This window comes from Coffea arabica, chromosome 1e (assembly GCF_036785885.1).
Source record: "Coffea arabica cultivar ET-39 chromosome 1e, Coffea Arabica ET-39 HiFi, whole genome shotgun sequence".
NCBI lineage: Eukaryota > Viridiplantae > Streptophyta > Magnoliopsida > Gentianales > Rubiaceae > Coffea > Coffea arabica.
This window is the reverse complement of record NC_092311.1, coordinates 48401676-48422450: the sequence shown is the minus strand read 5'-3', so window position 1 is coordinate 48422450 and position 20775 is coordinate 48401676. Positions and strand designations below refer to the sequence as shown.

Sequence of the window (20775 nt, the reverse complement as noted above, 5' to 3'; positions counted from 1 at the left end):
TCTCATCTCTTGCTTTCTTCTTACCAGAAAAGAAAAAAAATCTTTCTGCTTTCTACTCTGTACGTCCTCCAACTTCAATAGCTCGATTCTGCAAAAGCAGTTTAACGTAGGAGGATTCACCAGTGGACACAATCAATTCCGTTTCAGGTAATTCCAATTTGAGCTCTTTCCTTTTCAGTTTGCTTTACCGCTAAGTAAATCGTTCATGTCAAACTTGATCGTGTGCGTTTCATGTGATTGTACTACTGCTTTCCAGATGTGCTGAAAAGTTCCACTAAACTCTTTAATTACCGATCAGACGATTTAATACTACTTTCCACAAACAGTTGCCAAGAGACATGACAACATGTTTTTGCATTAATTGGTTTACTCTCTTGTTGATTTAATCTTAGATACAGACATAGTACTGCTTTGGTTTATGGCTTGCCAGAGAATGGTTCTCGTAAATTTCCAGACAGGAATATTGCACACAATCGGGCCATGGGACATGGCGGTGGGTGCAGCTATGATTTGGTGTGACTGCATTTGATTTCGTATCTTTTACAATGTTTGGTTGGTGTGCACTTATATTATAATGGTTGAATTTTTTTACAACATTTTGAATGCACAAGAATCATTATTGATACTATTGATAAGAATTATTCGATCCAAAATTTACTATTTACAATTTCTCTCACCTTACCATCTAATCTAATCCAACCCTCATGACCTTTTAATGAAAATTTATTATGAATTATATAACAAAAATAACAATTATGTGCAACCGCACATATCCCAATTCCAAATCATGCCAGGAGTACATTTTTTATTCTACTTGGGGCAAGTGATTAGGGGGATGGCGATTTTTTTTTTTCAAATTATTCGTTACTTATCTACCTTACACCTATTTTTAAATTGAGCTAATGTCGTTAGCAAATGTTTCAAATAAGCCAAGTCATTAGACATGGTAAAGACAACGACTAACATACTCTCATGGTATGGCCCGATGACCGGAATAGCTAATTATTTCTTAAGGAGTCTTTCCTTCCCAAATTGATTTTGTATCTTGTGGTGTTCAATGTGTGTCATTCTCATGGACAACAAGGAGAGGGTCTACATGTTGATGGGCTTTAATCAGCAACCTACCCAATCGGTGTCTTGCTGGATAGATATATATATATATATATATGTTTTAATTTTTTTTTTTTTGGAGACGATAACTGTTGTATAATCTAATCTATCCTATACTAAGGGAAAGGGGACGGATCTAAGGAAACCCAGGAATAATCCGGAGGAAACTGAACCACCACCCGACCAGATGCGAACCTATCTGAATTTTTTAAAGCCAAGCCATTTTAAACGTGATATTTGATGGTACGCAAGATTTGAACCCTTACCTCTCATCCCACCAAGCCTTAATGGCTGGGTGATGGACACAGCCCAAAGACGGGTGGTTTATATATGCTTAAAACTTAATAGGTGAAATATGGTACTTGCAGTAAGAAATCAAGAAAGTAAAAAATGTCAGCTAGCTTATTAGATTACGTGCAAAACAACACTAAGACTAGATCCTTGGCAACTTGAGCCATCTTTCGGTGGAGGTGCATTGTGACCAAACTAGCCTTTGGGATTGTGAGGTGGTCTGGATTTTTAGATCAGAAGAAATTAGGAGAGTCACAAATTTGGTAGTTGCGGATATCGAGATGCCATATACACCCCTGGCTTTCCAACTTTTATCCATCCAAGTCCTAATTCACCCTACATATCCATAATAAATGGCCAATCATATGTAGTCGTCACATGTACAAACAGCTAAAAGCATAGCTCTCAAGAGTCAAGACCCTCAACAATTGTCTGTCCCACCATGCAAGTGTTATCAACGTCGATAAGGACAAATCTTACTAATTAGCCACACAAACAGTGCATCCATAATGTCACCAAGAAATTTGCATATCAGTAGTTGGTTGGAGTATATAGATGGATTTTGATCAGTACTGTTTTTGGAGAGGTAACTGAGAGTTTAATGTCACCATTTTAATTAACATTCAAGAATCTTTTATGCAGACAGATGGAACCAGCAAGCCATGCACAACAACACAAGCAGCAATCTTCAGCGCCAGTCATACCCCCTCTGCCCAGAGACTCGAGGGGTTCATTAGAGGTCTTCAATCCGTCAACTTACAGGCAAGCATCTAGTCCTGTTTTCAAACAGTCGCCGTCGTCGTGGCAGAGTAATTGGGCCGAATCACCGCGGAACAATAACAGTGATAACACTAATATTATTCGTCCTCCTGAGCCATCAGAAGAAACCAACTTACCATCTTCGAAGTCTGGCAGAGCAAATGCTGAAGAAATCACAACATGGATGGCCCTCAAGGATCCCAGTTCAACTTCAACTCTATCATCACAGCAGCAGCAGCAGTCATCATCATCATCATCTCCTTTTGCTCAGAAGACTATTTCCTCCATTATAACTGATTCTGAAGGCCTCAAGTCGCCGGCCAAATCCCCCGTAGCAGGGGAAGTTGGAGCTGCTGCTCAGAGAGCTGCTGAGTGGGGATTGGTGTTGCAGACTGATAGAGAGACAGGAAAGCCGCAAGGGGTTAAACTGAGAACTTCCGGGGAGGAACAGAATAGTAAAACAGGGTCAACAAGAAGGGATTCTGGTAATTCTTTTCGAAGTTCTGGTGATTTATCAGATGATGGAACAGGTAATTCCGAGCAGTGAAAAGTTTTGGTTCAAAGCCTTTTTTTTTTTTTTTAAGAAAAAAATTTTCGCCCTAACGGTTGAACATAGAAAAAATGATTTTTATTTTATACGTGAATGTAAATCAATAGCTTCAAATTTTATGGATTAGTTGTCCATCTATTTTTGTAGAATAAAGTTTCGAAGGTTAGTAGTTTAATTGACAAGTAAGATAATGGCACTTGGTAAAGTACTATAAAAAAAAATTATTCAATGCATCTATCATGGGTTAATTAAAAGAAAAGGGGCAGAATCAATGCTTCAAAAATAAATTGATGTTCATTGAACTCTGCAGGCAAGGACAGGGGGTTTCCAAGAGTATCGGAGGATTTGAAGGATGCCTTGTCAACTTTTCAGCAAACATTTGTTGTATCGGATGCTACCAAACCCGATTACCCGATTCTGTATGCAAGTGCTGGATTCTTCAAGATGACCGGCTATACATCGAAGGAAGTCATAGGCAGAAACTGGTTCGAATTCCCATATCCTCCTCCCATTTATTTATTTTTGGTCTTTTCTGATAACTATTATAATAGTTTTTGAGAGGATTTATGACATTTTGTTTGTGCTCGGGCGGGCTGCAGTCGGTTTCTACAGGGTTCGGATACGGATCCAGAAGATGTGGCGAAGATCAGGGAGGCTCTACAGGCGGGAAATGGTTACTGTGGTAGATTGCTAAACTATAAGAAGGATGGGACTCCCTTTTGGAATCTGCTCACTATTGCACCCATCAAAGATGAAAGTGGAAAAGTTCTCAAATTCATTGGGTGAGTTTTAAAAGAAGAAGAAAAACACAATCTTTTGTCGAGGTTATATATACACTGTAGTATTTATGGTTTGAAAAGTGGACTTGGGGAAAATTTGCCATCAAAACAAATTTGTTCTTGACATCCTTATATCCAAAAGCAGAGCATTTTTGCGAAAAGTTTACCACAGAAGGCAATAGCATGCCACTACTATCAATTGTTTGGGGATTAATTTGCAACTGAGAGAGAGTTTGGGGGCATATAGAAATTATCCCCACTTAGCGCCTTTTCTAGGGTCTAGGCTATTTTGTTGACTTTTGAGGACCTCGACTTCATTCTTCTTTCAAACTTGACCTCCATAGGCTGGGAAAAGTGTGGTCTCAACACTAAGAAGTTATATATTATTATTATTATTTTTTTTTTTGGGAGCAATCAAGAGCATGATCAAGATATATCATCCGAAATATGGTCCATTTTCGTGGTCCCATTTGAGCAACTAACAAGTGTGCGGTGACATCATATGAGTTTCTTTTAAGGATTGGCTATTATTTCATAAAAGAAAAAAAATCTCTAATTACCTCATAAATATACTGTTCAATCAATCTTTTCATTTTTTGATTACTTTTTGATATAACATAGTACATCGTAACTCAATGATAGATGCATTTATCTCTTTTCGGATCAATTTGGGCTCATAAAAATGATTCCATTCTCGACCTCAACGATTAATTGCACAAATGAAATCGTGTGGGCCTTTTTGCTAATCCCTTTCTTGATCATCAGTTTGGGCTTGTTAATGCAAAAGAGTTGGCAAGTCAACTCTTACTATATGACAAATAGTACTATACTGGTTATTAATTTACAGAAGGTACATCGATTTTGTGTTGGTATTTTTTTTTAAAAAAAAAAATTTCGGAAGTTTGACATCTTAATTGAATTAGATAATTGGACATGATAAGTTATTTAAGGAATCTTTTCTTTTCTTTTTTTTTTTTAAAATTACAGAATGCAAGTGGAGGTAAGCAAGCATACAGAGGGGACCAAGGAAAAAATGTGCCGGCCCAATGGGCTTCCTGAATCACTGATCCGCTATGACGGTATATTCCCTTTTATTCTTTATTTTCGGTAAACTCTCTTTTAATTTTATTATTATTTTTTAATTTTCGGTAAACTTAAGTTTTTGACTGATATAATAAGACTAGCATCTCTTTTCATAATTAAGTTGTTAGGTCCACAAATTTTTCTTTAAGAAACTCGACCCCCCAAAAAAAAAAAAAACAAAACAACTTTATTCTTAAGAAAATCAAGAAAAGGTCAGAAAATGCTGAGAAGGGAAACTAATTAACACAAGGAAATAAAAACCCATGAACCCTTAAGGATAGAAAGTACATTTACTACTTATTACCTTACTTCTCTTATAGAAAGTACACAAGGAAATTTTTAACTATATATGTAGTTCATCCGGTAAAGGATAACCAAAAATTTGTTATGTTTCTGCATTTGAAACTTCTCTTATAACATTGATTGACACCTACTATAATGTTATTAAATCAGAAGTGAGTAATTCGCTCTGCAAGTTTGTGATAGATAATAACGACAACAAGGTCATCACATAGAACTCCCAAGAAAAGAAAACACAGCCATTCTAGTTGGTCAGTCAAAAATCGAAATGTTCAGCTCTACTTCCCCTCAGATTTCTTATTCATCACATGCTACTTAGTTCCTCCATTAGGTAATGCATACATATATATATATATATATATCAGAAAAATTGATTGAGGGGGGTGTTCTGATTGAATTATATGCAGCCCGTCAGAAGGAGCAGGCTTCCAGTAACGTGACCGAATTAGTGGACGCAGTGAAGAAACCTCTTCGTCCAAGAGCCCTTAGCGAATCAAATAACCGTCCCTTCGTCAGAAAATCATCAGAAGGAGGAGTTGGCCAGCCACCTGATGCCGTTGTAAATCTCTACTTAGAGAACAAAGCTCCCCCTAGACGACACTCTCATGCAGGCACCAGAACTTCATCATCAATGGAGCGCATTAGCGAGCTTCCTGAGACCAAGCCCAAAAAATCTAGACGTCTTTCGCTCATGGGGTAAACTGAACTCACACGTTACTAAGTTTTTTTTTTTTTGGGGCACCAAGAAATCTGGGCTTTTCTTACTACGTTAATATGTACTCCAGTAGTTACTAACTAATCAAGTTTAGTGATGAAAGGGGAATATTTATCTAATTTTTTCACGTGTTGTAGGATCATGAAAAAGGGTCGACGTTCGAGCACTGCAGATGAAGAATTCGAGGCCAAAGTGACTATGGATGACAATGAAGTTGACGATGACAGTGATGCGGAGGATGGGCGGCCTCAAAGCCTTGATGACAAAGTTAGGAAGAAGGAAATGAGAAAAGGTATCGATTTAGCGACTACCCTTGAACGTATCGAGAAGAATTTTGTCATTACCGATCCAAGACTGCCTGATAATCCCATTGTAAGAGATACTCTCACTCTTTTAGCATAATTTTTCTTGTGAACTTTTTTTTTTTTCGGGATCACTCGACCGTCTTAAAATTCGTTGATGTGATGGTTAATTGTTGCCTAGATTTTTGCGTCGGATAGCTTTTTGGAGCTGACCGAGTATAGTCGCGAAGAAATCTTGGGGAGAAATTGCAGGTATATTTCAAGTTTTCCTAATATTTTTCACTGAAGAATGAACAAGTTTTCAGTCACGTAAGTGGGAGAAAAACTGAGGAAGAAAAGTGGGGAATAATTCTTTGTCGGAGGGGGAGGGGAACAAAAAAGACAGAGAGACAAAAAGGACAACAAACAATAAAGCCATGTATATGTAATAAGCACGCAAGCATGACACGCTCGGTGGGACTCGAACCCACAATCGTCTGATTAGAAGTCAGACGCCTTATCCATTAGGCCACGAGCGCTGAATGCTTGTGTAGTTCTAATAGAGATTATATGAGACTATCACTAAGAATTGTTCAAAAGCCAACTTCTTTTTTCTTGCATGACAAGATACATCAAACGGAAAAATTATAGTGAAAAAGCCGCAGCAACACATATCGTACAGTCAAAAAAAAAAAAAAAGTTCTGTGTAAAGTCCATAGTCCACACGTCATTATGCTGTTCTGAAACCAAGGGGTTGGGTTATTTACATTACATTATAAACAGTGACAAACAATAATATACTATAGGAGAATAGACAATAACATTTCTAAAAAGTATAGGAATTGGGTTCCTTTGCTGGATAAGAAAGTGAAAAAAAAAAAATTAGATGAATGAATTGGTTATGATGCTACAAATCTTAGGAAAAGTTATTACAGTAGGAAACCAGATCAAGAATTACAATCATGCGTCTACTTTAATTGTTGAGAGGAATTGTACTAGTAACATTTTCTAAATCTTAGCTGAACTTTCATTATCCAACTTAAATACTTATAAAAATAGGAGCTCCCGCCTGTGGTAGTCGATCACCTCCTTTTCTTCTCAGCAGTACAGCATCCATGCAGAAATTCAACATTCCACCTTGTCTTACAATTTCCAAACATGATTTGGGAATTGCTGCCGAATGTAGTCATGGTTAATAATCAACCATAAGTACTAATTGAACAAATTCTCGCGTGGTGGGATGTTGTAGATTTCTTCAAGGGCCCGAAACTGATCCAACAACCGTGAGGAAAATCAGACATGCAATTGATACCCAATCAGAAGTCACGGTGCAGCTCATTAACTATACTAAGACTGGTACTCAATCTGCATTCTTGAAACTTGAAAGCTGAAACAACAATGCAAAATCCTCAATTCCCAAATCGGGTTTCTAACCATATTAATTGTTTCTGTGGAAACCAATCAGGCAAAAAGTTCTGGAACCTGTTTCATCTACAGCCTATGCGTGACCAAAAGGTGCGGTGCTTTTATTTTTATATGCATGCTTCAGACCAACTCCAGTGAACCATGCCTGCAACAACTCACTGCATCTTTGTATGGGATATATTGACCGTTTAATTTCCGTTCATGAACAGGGAGAAGTACAATATTTCATCGGGGTCCAACTGGATGGGAGCGAACATGTTGAGCCGCTTCGCAATTGCATTCCTGAGTTGAGAGCAGGCGAGGGTGCTAAACTGGTACTTTCTACTCTCAACTCTCTTCTTGTGCTTAAATTCCCTTTTAAGCTTCACCATATAAGCATGTGAGAAAATAGACATTCATTTAGTAGAAGACCTTTAGAGCAACTAAATTAATCGGTGCGTGCTTGGTTTTAATATTAGTAATCATTGGCAAATTTGAAAAACAGAAAATTATTTTGGTCTGATTATCTATATTCAGGTGAAAGAAACTGCAGGAGATGTCGATGAAGCAGTGAGAGAACTTCCGGATGCAAACATGGTAAGATTATTAGCTTTGTTGAAAGTAACATCAGCTTGTGGATTTGAAGTACTAAGATGGGATTCAAGTTATCAATTTATTTGCGAATGCGCAGAAACCGGAAGATTTGTGGGCAAACCACTCGAAGGTGGTTCATCCGAAACCCCACCGAAGAGATAACCCATCTTGGAAAGCCATTCAACAGGTATAAGACTGGGCATAGGATTTGAAATGTGCATATGATATTGGACAACTAGTGAAAGTTGATTTAAAAGGCTATAGATTGGTAACTCTGCAGTTCAATTTCAGCTGTAGGACTTTGTTCAACTATATGCTACTTCCATTGTGGTTCTTAACTATTTCAAAGCCACTTTGATGCTTATATAACCATATTGACGTACGGTGATTTGATTGGCCTGTAATTTCCAGATTCTTGATAGTGGAGAACAGATAGGCTTGAAGCACTTCAGGCCAGTGAAACCTCTGGGATCTGGTGATACAGGAAGGTCAGTTAGTTGTTTACATCATTTTCTTTTTAAAATTTTCACTCCTGGGACTCGTATATAATGTTCAATTGACAGGATCTTAAGCTATTTGATTTCTGTCACCATGTTAATAGGAATTCATCCATTGCAATGATGTATGCAAATCCTTGAAATGCTTTTCCTGAATTGTCTGATTAGCCTTGTCCTACAAGTGTTAATATCAGCTCAGAACCACTCAATGTTTTGCCTCTTTGGGATCAAACACATGTTTCTTTGTGAATGTTACCAAAATTGTGATCAGAATTTAACCTAAGTGTTTCTCCATAATAGTGTCCGCTGAACATGTTGAGGCAAGATTCTTGAAGTATATAGAAGAAAAGAACTTTGATGTGGTACGGTGGTATTCTCTTGGTTCCACTATATGCTTAGGAGGATTATTTTTAAGTGGCTATAGATCCAAGATACTCTCTCCATACAGCATTGGTGACATTGCTTGTGAAAATGGACGTCTAAATTAAATGAACTGCTGATTCTTCCTTCTCATTAAGAAGCAAGCCGTACTGCTCAAATACATCCATCATCTACTTCCCCGTATTCTGTTCATGTCTTGGTCACTCGACAACTTAATTATATGCAGTGTGCACTTGGTGGAACTTCATGGTACTGAAGAATACTTTGCAATGAAAGCAATGGACAAGGGAATGATGCTTAACCGGAACAAGGTATAGAATCTAATTTCCTGTGCATTGTAATTGCATTTGCCAGACACGACACCCTCTTGTGAGCTTAACATTTTGCAAAATTTGCAAACAACAGAAAACTTGGGGTGAAATGTACTCTCCAAGTTTCTTTTTCTTGGACAAATTGTGGCAGAAATCTTTCAGGCTTTCAACAGTTTTCTCCCATAATAACTTTCCAATCACTTTATTGGACACTTGTGCAGTTAATTAACTGTAGTTTATGTCTTATTTATGCTCCATATTCACTTGATTCCTTTGCTTTCCTTTCCTGTAGGTGCACAGAGCTTGTGCTGAAAGAGAGATCCTAGACATGTTGGACCATCCATTCCTTCCAGCCCTTTATGCTTCATTTCAGGTTAGAAAAACTAAGAGACTAAAAGTCTTAGAGGTTAAACATAGCGGCAATGAGAAGTTAGGAAGGTATTATAATGTGTGAGATTAGTTGTCATCTAAGAACTTCCTTTTTTATTAGTAAGAATTGCACATGCTCTAGCCAATACTAGTTACTGTTTCCTCAAGTGTTACTTGCACATTATCTTCTATATCTTTGCTTTCTTTTGCATCCAAATTGCGATAGCTGAAATCCGTCTTAACTACTTTTGCAGACGAAAACTCATATCTGTCTGATAACTGACTACTGCCCTGGTGGGGAGCTATTCATGCTCTTGGACAGACAGCCGATGAAGGTACTCAGGGAAGATGCTGTAAGGTATCTGAATCATAACCATGAAGTTTAATAAAATTATTCATTCCCAAAGCTTCCTTCCTGAATATCAGTCTCATGTAGAAGAGAAGATTTCTAGCACCTAGTCAGACTTTAGAAATTGACACCTGAGCAATGCATAGATTCTAAAATATATAATTAAAAGGCAATAGCCGAACTTATTATTTATTTTTTTATCAAATCATATCTTAAAAGGATGAGCTGATCATGATAGCTAGTTCAGATTTTAGAACCAGAAGAAAAACTTGGAAGCAATGTAGAGAGAAGAATTCTGGCCCACATGCTAGGGGGCTTGCATATTAAAGTTCGTGAATCAATTAATACTTTCTTTGTATGGAGGCAATTCTTTTTTTTCTTTTTGGCCGAATTGCTTGTGCAGTCTCAATACTTTGATGCTTTGTTGATCTTCTCTACTTATCTCTGCCGACTCAAAAGCTCTCCAGTTGGAGATGGCTATATCTCGTTGCACAGTGGAACACGTTTTTGGTCTTTTGACATCTTAGCGACATTAAGCGATTAATCTTGCTAGAATGGTGATTGAACTCACATAAAGTTGTTTACCTGCAGATTCTACGCTGCTGAAGTAGTGGTTGCTTTGGAGTATCTTCACTGTCAAGGTAAAGCTTAACAGTTTTGCTTATCCTTATTTTGTTAGGAGATGTAGCTGTATAATTGGTTAGCAGGGTTATTTACAATAATATTGAAACCTTTATTCTAAACCGAAAAGCTATTTTTCCATAAAAACAAGTCCCTTTTTGGTTTTTCCATTAATAACTATAGAATTCTATTTCCTACAAAGTGAATTCTTTTTAGTTTTTCCATTAAACTGAATTGAGTTTTTTTTTTTTTTTTGCCTTGTCCAGTTTACTTAATTTTTATATTTGCTTTACATTCCTTCTTATTCTACATAAGACTCAACTATTCTATATTTAGTTTACGTTTCTTCTTATGCTATATAAGACTCCTGTATTCTGTCTCACGAGACCACCTATCTAAGTCCAAAGCTACAAAATCAGACTAACTGGTATACCGATCAAATCCCACACATTTTTTACTAAAAGCTAAGATTATTTTTTTCAACCAGAACGACTAAGAACTGCATATATCTTCTTGATCATGATTGTTCCTTCATTGAATTCACAAGACACCAACTTTGTGCAGTAAAGAAGAATGTTAGGGATGTGCAATGTTTATACTCATTACTTGACACTAATATTTGATTCATTTACAACTACATGTGATTAAGAATGACTGTGGAGCCTTCTGTTTAATGGAGAAATTAGAAATCACTACTGTGTTCTTTTAACTGTACATCATAAATCAATAAAGTATTCATCTTCACCTTGACATTTGAAAAGAGCATGTTTATCCCGCAGGTATAATCTACAGAGATTTGAAGCCCGAAAATGTCTTGCTACAGAGCAATGGGCACGTGTCTTTGACAGATTTTGATTTGTCCTGTTTGACATCTTGCAAGCCACAGGTGTGTTTTAAGTCTCTGACTTCTTATCAAGATGAACTTTGCAAAATTTAGGAAAGATCAAGATTTTCTTATTGGTATGTTATGCATTTGTCAGCTTTTAGTTCCAGAGATCGATGAAAAGAAAAAGCACCAGAAAGGTCACCGAGTCCCCATATTCATGGCTGAACCAATGCGAGCTTCAAATTCCTTTGTTGGAACGGAGGAATACATTGCTCCAGTAAGCATTCTCTATTGGAGTTTTTTTTAATGGTAGCTTTAGAAGGTTGATGGCAGTTGATGAATTAGTGCGCTTGATTAAGCTTAGGATGCTGTTAAACATAATTTAAAAATGTAGATATGCTACATTTAGATCTTCTTGGACACTGGAGTGACAGATATGAATGTTCTCAAGTGTTTTAAATGCAACCAATGTAGTGGTTCCACTTGAAAAGTTTCCTTTCCTTCTATCTTTATTGCTTTATTTTCACCTGCTGAACTCTTTGATGCTGGATATTTCACCCCTTGGTATATCAATATTTCTTTTGTCAATAAACATCATTCCAAAAGCATATTCTTTTCCACTGTACAGGAAATTATTACAGGAGCAGGCCATACTAGTGCTGTTGACTGGTGGGCTCTTGGTAAGTCTTACTGTTTAACGTATGATGAGCTTTTGCTGATGAATGGATTTTCAAGAAACCTATCGATTATGTTCACCATTTTTTAGTAGTTAATATTATTGCTAGAGCATTTTTTACTGCTTCGACCCTTAAATTGATTTCTGCAACTTTCACAGGAATCCTTTTGTATGAAATGCTTTATGGGTACACACCTTTTAGGGGAAAGACCAGGCAAAAGACATTTGCAAATGTCTTGCACAAGGATCTAAAGTTTCCTGCGAGCATACCGGTGAGTTAGCTAATGCAACATTGTTAGATTTAAGTGCCATGTGTGTAAGATACTAATCTCATTTAGTTACACTTCTAGAGCCGAATGCCTTGTATACCTGCAATCTATAAACTCAAGCCCGTGGCTCTTAAACATGCCAAATAACAACCAATTTGGAGTCCAGACGAAGTCTCCCAGTGTAACATCAATAATTTCATGCATGTATCAATCTGCATACTCTGTGGCAAACTGGCATTGTCAATTCATTAGTGCAATGGTATAAACTTTGAAGAAATTTTCTCTGATGCAGGCAAGTCTCCAAGCAAAGCAGTTAATGTATCGGTTGTTGCACAGAGATCCCAAAAGCCGGTTGGGCTCACAAGAAGGAGCACATGAAATCAAGAAGCATCCATTCTTCCGGGGTATCAATTGGGCTTTAGTACGTTGCATGGTAATAACATAGACTGACTTGATCAGTCGAATGCGAAATAATCTTACTGTGATTCTACACAGATATTAAGCTTGCGGAATGAACTTTTATAATAAAAAGGCAACAAAATTTTCTCAATCACAAGCAAAAGTAAAATCATGTAATCACCCAAATGACATCATATTCTTTATAATTTGAAGCATTCGAGTTTCCTAGTGGGGGCACCAGGAATGATTGCGATGCATGTTACTCTGTCAGAAAAGAAAGAAGAAAAAAAAAAATCTATTAGTCTTCTGCAGTCGTGCTCTTCATTTTTTAGGATACTAGTTTAAATCAGTGACTGATTATGTTTCCATCTTCAGAAACCTCCCGAGCTGGATGCTCCACTATTCGGAACAACTGAAGCTGAACAAGGTTTTAAAGTTGACGCCGGACTAGAAGATTTACAAACAAATGTTTTCTAAATAGCATGTCTTTGCTTTTCCTCGGTAACACTTCTACAGCCTCCTCCGCCTGTGATGGAATAACAGTAACCATCTGTTTACAAATGGTTTTATGCATACTTCAGTCAGGGCATGTAATGAGACGGGAAGGTTCAGATCCGACGTTGAGGAGTTGAATTCAGCTACTTTGTTTCACTATCCAACTTGCAGCTGATCGTTGTCATGTTTGTAAAGGAAACCATCATATGTCCTTGTTGTTCATTCTTTTCTTTTTCTGTAATGCAGTTTTTTCCTTCTGATTGTCTGTGCATTTTGTGGAAGTTTTGCAATAAAACGGTTTATTAAGCCAACTATGGGCTACATTGATGTACGTACATACAAGTCTATGTTGATAGTATCTGAGCGTATATCCTGATGGAGAAAGCAGCAGACGAATCTGCAGCTGAATGATAGCTCAAGTAGCGAATTTACTAAATCGATCCAGTCACATCTAGTGAAACAATGATAGATGGCTAACATGACAAAAATATCCAAAGAGCGGGCAACAAAAAGTACTGCTAAACTGTTTCAGCTACTTTCAAGGAAAGAAGTTGGTGCTTGCTATTATTATAGCATGCGGATGCAGGGCATTCCAACCCCAAAAGGCATCCTCAAAGCAGATCAGAAAAGCAGTCCATGTTAATATTCCCGAAATGATTGCTTGCAGTGGCCATACACAGTCGGCTTGGGCCATGGTGAATTTGGATGAAATGACAGCATTGACGCATCCGTTTTGCACCACACGATACAAAAATTTTCCACCATGATATGAATCTGTCAAAGTTGCTGCTCAATGCAAATCTGTGGAATTCTACAATAGCAGGCCCTTATAATTGAGTATGTAAACTTGTGAAAACACCGAAAAGAGAGAATAAAACAAGCGGAAAAGAAGGGTAATGGATCAAGTTTTAGAGCTTAGAAGATGACGCAAGTAAGAGGAGAGCACAATTGATACAAGAACTTTCCTTGTCACATTTAAGGATTGACGAGACTCCGAGAACTCATTCTCTCTCTCCATTAAACTATCCCAGTACTGTAGATCTAAGGAAGATAAAGAGTGTCAAAAATTGCAGGCACCAAAAAGTTATAGGAGATAAATTTTGTATAATGTGTTGTACAATTTTGTATAAGAAATTTTTTAATAAAATATTTTGATTATTAAATAATAAAACTATCATAATTGAATTCAAATAAAATTACTAAAACAGTAAGTTGATTTAAACATTGCTAAATAATAATATAAAATTTTTTTATTTCTAAGGCTTAAATTTAACATACGCCAACAATTGCAAAGATACAAAACTTCCATTGCCATTTGTTTAGCATCACCCGTATTTTCTGTAGCCTTTGAAGGTGGAAAGTTGAGTACTCGTACTGCTATTAACTGTTGAGTGGGTCTGTCATAAGGTTCACTCACGGCACACAGGCACCACGCGTTGGACTAAGGCGTTAGGACTCCCGAAGCAAATTGTTTGTGTTACGAAAAAATGACCTTTAAGACAGGGAAAACTGACTGACCTTCAGTTTAGGGAAAGGAGAAAACACAAATGATTTTGAGATTCCTGACTTGTGGATAGTGACCCTCATGGTAACAAGCAGGACAAGGGTGGGAGCCGCCATCAATGTCGGAGATAAAGATGCTTCATGTTTGCTGGTGCGCTCACACCAATACTCCGACAATCCAATCAAATACCTGAATACCACTGCGCCTCGGATAGGGATAATATCACAAACCTCCCTTGAGATTTTTTCTAATATCACTTAACACCTCCAAGGTTTTAAAAATAATCACTTATCTTTTCTAGTAATTGTAAAATAACTATATTAACTTTTCGTTTGATACATGTTTCATATGTCATATAAATGGAGCTCCAAAAATTAAAGAAAAAGAAAATAAAAATCACTTTCTTCTCTTTTACTCTTTTATTTGGATGATTATACTATTTTTATTTGTAACTTATAGTAAATTTAAATTTGTTTGTCATTTTCTTTTTGTGATTACAATTGAGTGAGGTATGATTTCTTTGCTAATTTTCAATTGATTTTTATAATGATTTAGTTCAACTTAAAGGTTTATGTCATGGGTTGAGAAGATGTTGGAAAAAAAATAAGATTAATAAGAAATCAAGTCTAACCATATAGAGTTGAATTGGTTGTTGTATATATCTTTTCCATTTTTCAAATTTATATTTTTATGTACTATAACTTTGTGATGTGGTGGTACTACTAGAGATTTTTTTTTAGAAGATTGAGTGAGCAATTTGACTTAGGAGTATTATTATTTAGCAAAAAGAGCAAGAGGGTAGTTTGAGATTTTTAGAAATTTTGTTACCCAAATAACAAAAGTATAGGATGTATGTAATATTTTGAAAACATTATAGTCGTTAACTCATATTAACAGAAAACTCAGGAGAGATTTCTAATATTATCCCCAAAATTATAACCTATTGTCTCTCCAGACCAATCGATAGCTTGCCACTCGAACCTCTTCATATAATTATAGAATGCTTCTTCACCGAACCAAGTCTGATGTATTTTAGTAGAGGAATTTTCACTTTATTCCATTAACATTGACCAGCAAAGGACAAATTCAATCCAATTATCTTCTTTTTTATTTTTAGGTTTTTTTTTTGAAAAGCAAAAGGAAAGAAAAGAAAACTAAGCAATGAGAATCAGATTCCTTGTCTAAATCCATGACGAAATAAGAGCCTTCATTTGTAAGAATTAGTAATGCTCCTTTATGTGGAATGTTATTCCATTTTCTTTTATAGTTAAAGATACATGTATGGTGATGGATCCCCATCCCCTGCGGCGGTGCCCCACAAATCCCGTCTTCTGAATTCTAGGATTATCTACTTATCTGTCATCCAAATAATAAAAAAGGGAAAATTGGAGGTTTCTGACACTAGCATTCGCCTTTCCTTTGGTTTAAGAAATAGCATTGAACACCTTTGAACTTAATGAATATGTTGCAGATTCAGTCCATCTAAGAAAATGTCCCATTAAAAAATTATTTTAAAGAGTGAGATGAGAATTTTGTACCGAATTTGCCTTTGATCTTGCTTGGCAAGTAGTATTAGCAAGGAAAACAAAGGTATTAAGGATCAAAAAAATTCAAAGGTGTAAGTGCAAACTATTTCCAAGCCACCTACAACAGCTTCTTCACTTAATGAAACCAATGGCTAGTTAACGGTTAGATGTGCAATTTCTTGCACTAGCTTATAAAGGATGGTCTTGACACATGAAACTCTATATTAGCAAAAAAATGAGTTGTTTGTTTCCAACCCAAACACACAGCTGGTTTGATTGACTTCAGTTTGGCAGCTTGAGGTGAAATATTGCAGCAAAGAGTATGGCTTCTTCCAGCCACAAGAGAGCATCATGGAACTCCCCAACATCCTTCAAAATAAGGATCAAATATTGCACCTGCAATCGAAAGGCAACATTGAAGATCTCTGAGACTGAAAAGAACTCCAACAAGTTATTTGTTTAATTAGTTTAACAAAGGATTTGTTGGTTTTGATGAAAATAATTAAACCTTTCATCTGGTTACATGAAAATAATTGGGGTAGCCAAGTAAATTCACACACTCTTACCTCAACAATTGGCTCCAATTTTTTATTAGGAGAGGTCAGTGCTATTACGAAAATTATAGGGAGGTAAGTACAAGCGTCAGAAACGTCAGGGAGGTTTCAGCAATTATCCCTAAAAAAAGCTGATTCTCAATTCGATCATTCAATCTGATTTAACATTAATTGCAGTTCTTGAAAAAAAGGAAAAAAAAAAAAAAAAAACTCCTGCTGCAGTGACCTGTAAGTCTTTAAATGGATCGCTCGGGGCATGGGCAGCTGGCAAAAATTGAATAAAAATAGTAAAACAAAATAATACTAACAGCAGTGTAAGTGTCCTAAGAAATATTACTCCCGCCAATTCTTTAATAAGCCGTTAATATATAGTTTCCACTTTCCCGTCGAACCACTAAGTATTAAATTAGAGTTAACTCCGTTTCTCATCACTCTAATCGATTACTGCTCTCTGCTACTGCAGATCCAAAGCTCTCCCACTCCCTTTTAACTTCTTGTGGTTTTTCTTGGATTCCCATTGCCCCCTAGTCCCACTTTCTCTCTCACACACTTAAACACTCAAACTCTTCACGCAGTCACTACTCTGCCAATGCCATCCCACGCCGCCACCACCACCGCTGCCACCAATACTCCCACCAAACCATCCAAGAAAAACCATTTGGTCTCTGCAATGATAAAACAAGGTTTCATCTCGGACCCTTTACTCTCCCCTGCACCCTCACCCCCCTCCTCTCACCACCTCTCCAGACCCCACTCCGCCACCAGGCCCACCACCGCCACCGCCATTTCTCTTTCCCCGCCGCCTTCCTTCGCCACAGCTGCTCCCAACCCTACCCGGTCAATTTCGAGCCCGACCCTTTTCGAAATGATGTCGGACGAACAGGCCCGCGACTCCAGACACTCCACTGAAGCCGGCCTCAAGCTCCAAGATAGAGTCTTTAAGGTCTTAGCTGAGGCCCCATTTAAGAATTCCGGCAATGATCGTACTAATGATAATAATTTGGGGTGTGGTGACGTCAGACTGACAGTGAGTGCACGTGATGGATTCCGGGTCTCAATGGAGGTCCACCGGCGGGTACTTGCCGACCGGAGTAGGTTCTTTGCTGAGAAGCTGAGGAGGAATGGGGCCCACATGGTCACGGTGGAGATTCTTGAATGTGATGACGTGGAGGTGTACGTGGAGGCGGTGGTGCTTATGTATTGTGAGGACTTGAAGAAGAAATTGATGGGTGAGGAGGTTTCCAAGGTCTTGGAATTATTAAAGGTTTGTTCTTTTCTATTATTTCTTAGTTTCTTATTATTATTAACCTTTTATTTTTTTCCGAGTATGGAACTTTTATTTGGGTTCCTGTAATCTTGGTCTCTAGTATGTATTTCTTGGTGGATTTTAAGGGAACTTTCTCGTAAAGGATGCGGGAATGTGAAAGAAGTCAAAGGAAAGTAAGAGAATTACAAAGTTTGAATGATTGTTTGCAGAGCTGAGAAGTAAAATTTTTTCTGTAACCTTATAAGATTGTGAGTTAGGGCCAGTTGGGCTAAACGCTTGAATCCTGAAAGCATAGCTTTTTGTGAATCATTTTAGCGCACTTGATGATGTATAGCTTCTTGCTGAATCTTTTGTTCTTGGCAAGTTTAATTTGGGCAACGGGATTCCAAATTAGTGGAAAATCACTGCATCACATTGCTCATTATGATGTTTAACAACCATATTCCTCAAAAATCTGCATGCTAGTTATCTCAATATGAAAAGTTAATTTTTCACATGCAGGTTTTCCATTCTGGGGTGTGCAGTAATGCGACCACATCCAACATCATGACTATAAATCTTCGGACACAAACTTACTCCCAAGTTTCTCAGTTCTTTTGTCAATTCGCAAGTTGTTTCTTAACGCAGTGTCTTATTGCAGGTATGTTCAGCTATATCATTTGATGATGGGATACTGGCATGTTTGGATTACTTGGAAGCGGTGCCTTGGTCAGAGGATGAAGAGGAAAAAGTGGTCTTGCTTCTTGGTGACCTTCAGCTTCACAGATCACTACCTAACGTGCTTCAGAGAGTGGTGGCAGAACCATCAACATCTTCTCGAGCTGATGACATTTTCCTCAAGCTATTGAGTGGAGTTTTGCAGGCCAAGGATGACAAAGCTCGTCGAGAAATGAAAACATTGATATCTCGTTTGCTTAAAGAAGAATCTTCTGATCATCGCAGTTTCAACAATAGCCTTGATATCTCCAGAGATACATTGTATCATCTTTGCCACAGATGTCTTAGTTCTCTCATACTTTGCTTATCAGAAGCTACTTGTGTGGAGGAAGGCAGGCAGGATCGAGGATTTTTGATGAGCGAGATAGCCCGAGAAGCTGACAACATGCAGTGGGTTGTTGATATATTGGTTGACAGAAAATTGGGAGATGAATTTGTGAAATTATGGGCTGAACAGAAGGAACTTGCTGTGCTCCACTCTAAAATTCCTACGATGTACCGGCATGAGATCAGCCGTATAACTGCACAGCTTTGTGTTGCAATTGGGAGAGGGCATATTCTGGTGCCTAAAGATACTCGATATTCTCTACTGTCTACATGGCTGGAAGCTCTTTATGAAGACTTTGGGTGGATGAGGAGAGCTTCTAGATCAGTGGACAAGAAACTGGTTGAGGATGGACTGAGCCAGACGATTTTAACTCTACCGTTGCCACAACAAGAAGCCATCTTGCTCAATTGGTTTGACAGATTTCTTAACAAAGGGGATGATTGTCCCAATCTTCAAAGGGCATTTGAAGTCTGGTGGAGGAGGTCTTTCATAAAGCAATATGTTGTCGAATCCCAGTTACAATTAACCGTTTATGATAATTCCAACTGATGGTAACCGTATGTTCTCGTTGTAGTACATGATGTAATTAATTAGCTTTTCTGCATACTACTTGCTATACCCTTCCTCACTGTGAATCCTTACTTCTTCAGGAACTTTCCTCTTGTAAAAAGATCCTTTTGTACCATCCCTTGAGAGCGTAATAGGAAATGCTATGAACTCGAAACTCATGCAAGCAACTAGAATTTTTAAATGGAAGATGAAATAATTGAATTGATGCTCAATCTTTTCATTTGAGCTCTCTCACAGTTTCTTTTCATTTTTCTTCCTAGTAAAATTGTTATCCTTTTCATTTTTGTTATTTGTACGGTTATCTTTTTCCTCTGGGTGTAGATGAGAGGGGTACTGTTCTACATTCAGTCTAATAATTGTCCTTAGAAACCACAGAGACGTCTCTATCAGAAGCCCCAAGATTCTTAGCACAATGGACAGAAATTTGCGTTTTCCTAAACGGTTGGGGTTTGTCACTTTCTATTCGAGAAAATATGCGTTTACAGTGAGATTAGGTCCTTTTATCTGTTTTCAGTCTCTCACAAACCATATGGAAATTGAGAACTGGTCGATTGGGATCGAAGGATGAGTAATATACTTCCCGAACATCCTGGTGTGGCAATAAGAATTTTACTGGTGCTCCAACTAGAAGCAGAAGTACAGTGTGCAAAGCATTGTACAGAATCCAGGATAAACCATTTCAGCGCTCCGATCAGACGGCGGTTTCCAATTCCTCTGTATATCTACTACTAATTGTTCTTCGGAAACAACTTCATTCTTCCTCAAAGCACATTTTTTGGCACCACTCTCCTCTACCAGACAAAAGACGAGTCTTTATTTTGTTTCATCTTTTCTTGCCGAAAACAAACTTTGAACTTCATTCGACTTGTCATTTTTGACACATTAGAAGAGGTTGGAATCCTTCGAAACAAAAGAAGAACCTTTTACCCGTTTAAGACACAGTACTTGCAACTAAGGATTTTCGACAGAGACCAGTGCACCAAACGTTTAATCCTTCTAGTCATGGAGAATGATCAAATTGGTCCCTCACATTTCCAAAAAAAAAAAAACTTTTTTGTTCATCACACCTAAAACAAAGCAAAATAGTCCCCCACATATAATGAATATGTCAATTTGGTTCTAAAACCTATTTCTTATCAAACTTCTGGCCAAAAATGCACGCTCACATCATGTGCTCATACTTTCATAGACAAAATAGGAAAATGAATAACACACTTTAAAACAAAAAAAAAAAACCACTCCTATGGGAA

General features: G+C 37.5%; 2 protein-coding genes, 1 long non-coding RNA gene and 1 other non-coding gene across 5 annotated transcripts; 2 read left to right on the top strand and 2 right to left on the bottom strand.

Moving 5' to 3' along the window:
• Window positions 1-1790: 1790 nt before the first annotated feature.
• Window positions 1791-13370, top strand: LOC113709632 (phototropin-1). Of its 2 annotated transcripts, XM_027232440.2 has the most exons (24): window positions 1791-2690; window positions 3021-3195; window positions 3310-3492; window positions 4477-4568; window positions 5280-5568; window positions 5725-5959; window positions 6071-6141; window positions 7118-7224; window positions 7334-7383; window positions 7503-7607; window positions 7810-7869; window positions 7964-8053; window positions 8278-8354; window positions 8971-9055; window positions 9348-9428; window positions 9679-9782; window positions 10365-10414; window positions 11174-11280; window positions 11375-11497; window positions 11849-11900; window positions 12056-12168; window positions 12458-12598; window positions 12940-13065; window positions 13146-13370. In XM_027232440.2, exons 1-23 carry the CDS (start codon window positions 2048-2050, stop codon window positions 13039-13041), a joined length of 3135 nt encoding a protein of 1044 aa, XP_027088241.2. In that variant the 5' UTR covers window positions 1791-2047; the 3' UTR covers window positions 13042-13065; window positions 13146-13370. The 2 variants fall into 2 exon arrangements, with proteins under 2 accessions (XP_027088241.2, XP_071916249.1); XM_072060148.1 differs by having other exon boundaries at window positions 1792-2690; window positions 12940-13370.
• TRNAR-UCU (transfer RNA arginine (anticodon UCU)) lies at window positions 6335-6407 on the bottom strand. The gene has a single exon. It is a non-coding gene; the product is annotated as a tRNA-Arg (tRNA).
• A 141-nt stretch (window positions 13371-13511) lies between the features above and the next one.
• LOC140011360 (uncharacterized) lies at window positions 13512-14725 on the bottom strand. Its single transcript, XR_011818555.1, has 2 exons — window positions 14578-14725; window positions 13512-13870 (listed from the first exon to the last, which is right to left on the bottom strand). It is a non-coding gene; the product is annotated as an uncharacterized lncRNA (long non-coding RNA).
• A 2249-nt stretch (window positions 14726-16974) lies between these two features.
• Window positions 16975-20013, top strand: LOC113709623 (BTB/POZ domain-containing protein At5g60050). The gene is made up of 2 exons (XM_027232420.2): window positions 16975-17907; window positions 18551-20013. Exons 1-2 carry the CDS (start codon window positions 17233-17235, stop codon window positions 19502-19504), a joined length of 1629 nt encoding a protein of 542 aa, XP_027088221.1. The 5' UTR covers window positions 16975-17232; the 3' UTR covers window positions 19505-20013.
• Window positions 20014-20775: the final 762 nt, after the last annotated feature.

Coding starts and splice junctions, on each gene's coding strand:
- LOC113709632 (XM_027232440.2), top strand. CDS start 2,048: ATGGAACCAGCAAGCCATGCACAACAACACAAGCAGCAATCTTCAGCG. Junction 11,281..11,374: donor TGACATCTTGCAAGCCACAG/GTGTGTTTTAAG, acceptor TGCATTTGTCAG/CTTTTAGTTCCAGAGATCGA. Junction 12,169..12,457: donor AGTTTCCTGCGAGCATACCG/GTGAGTTAGCTA, acceptor TCTCTGATGCAG/GCAAGTCTCCAAGCAAAGCA.
- LOC113709623 (XM_027232420.2), top strand. CDS start 17,233: ATGCCATCCCACGCCGCCACCACCACCGCTGCCACCAATACTCCCACC. Junction 17,908..18,550: donor AGGTCTTGGAATTATTAAAG/GTTTGTTCTTTT, acceptor GTCTTATTGCAG/GTATGTTCAGCTATATCATT.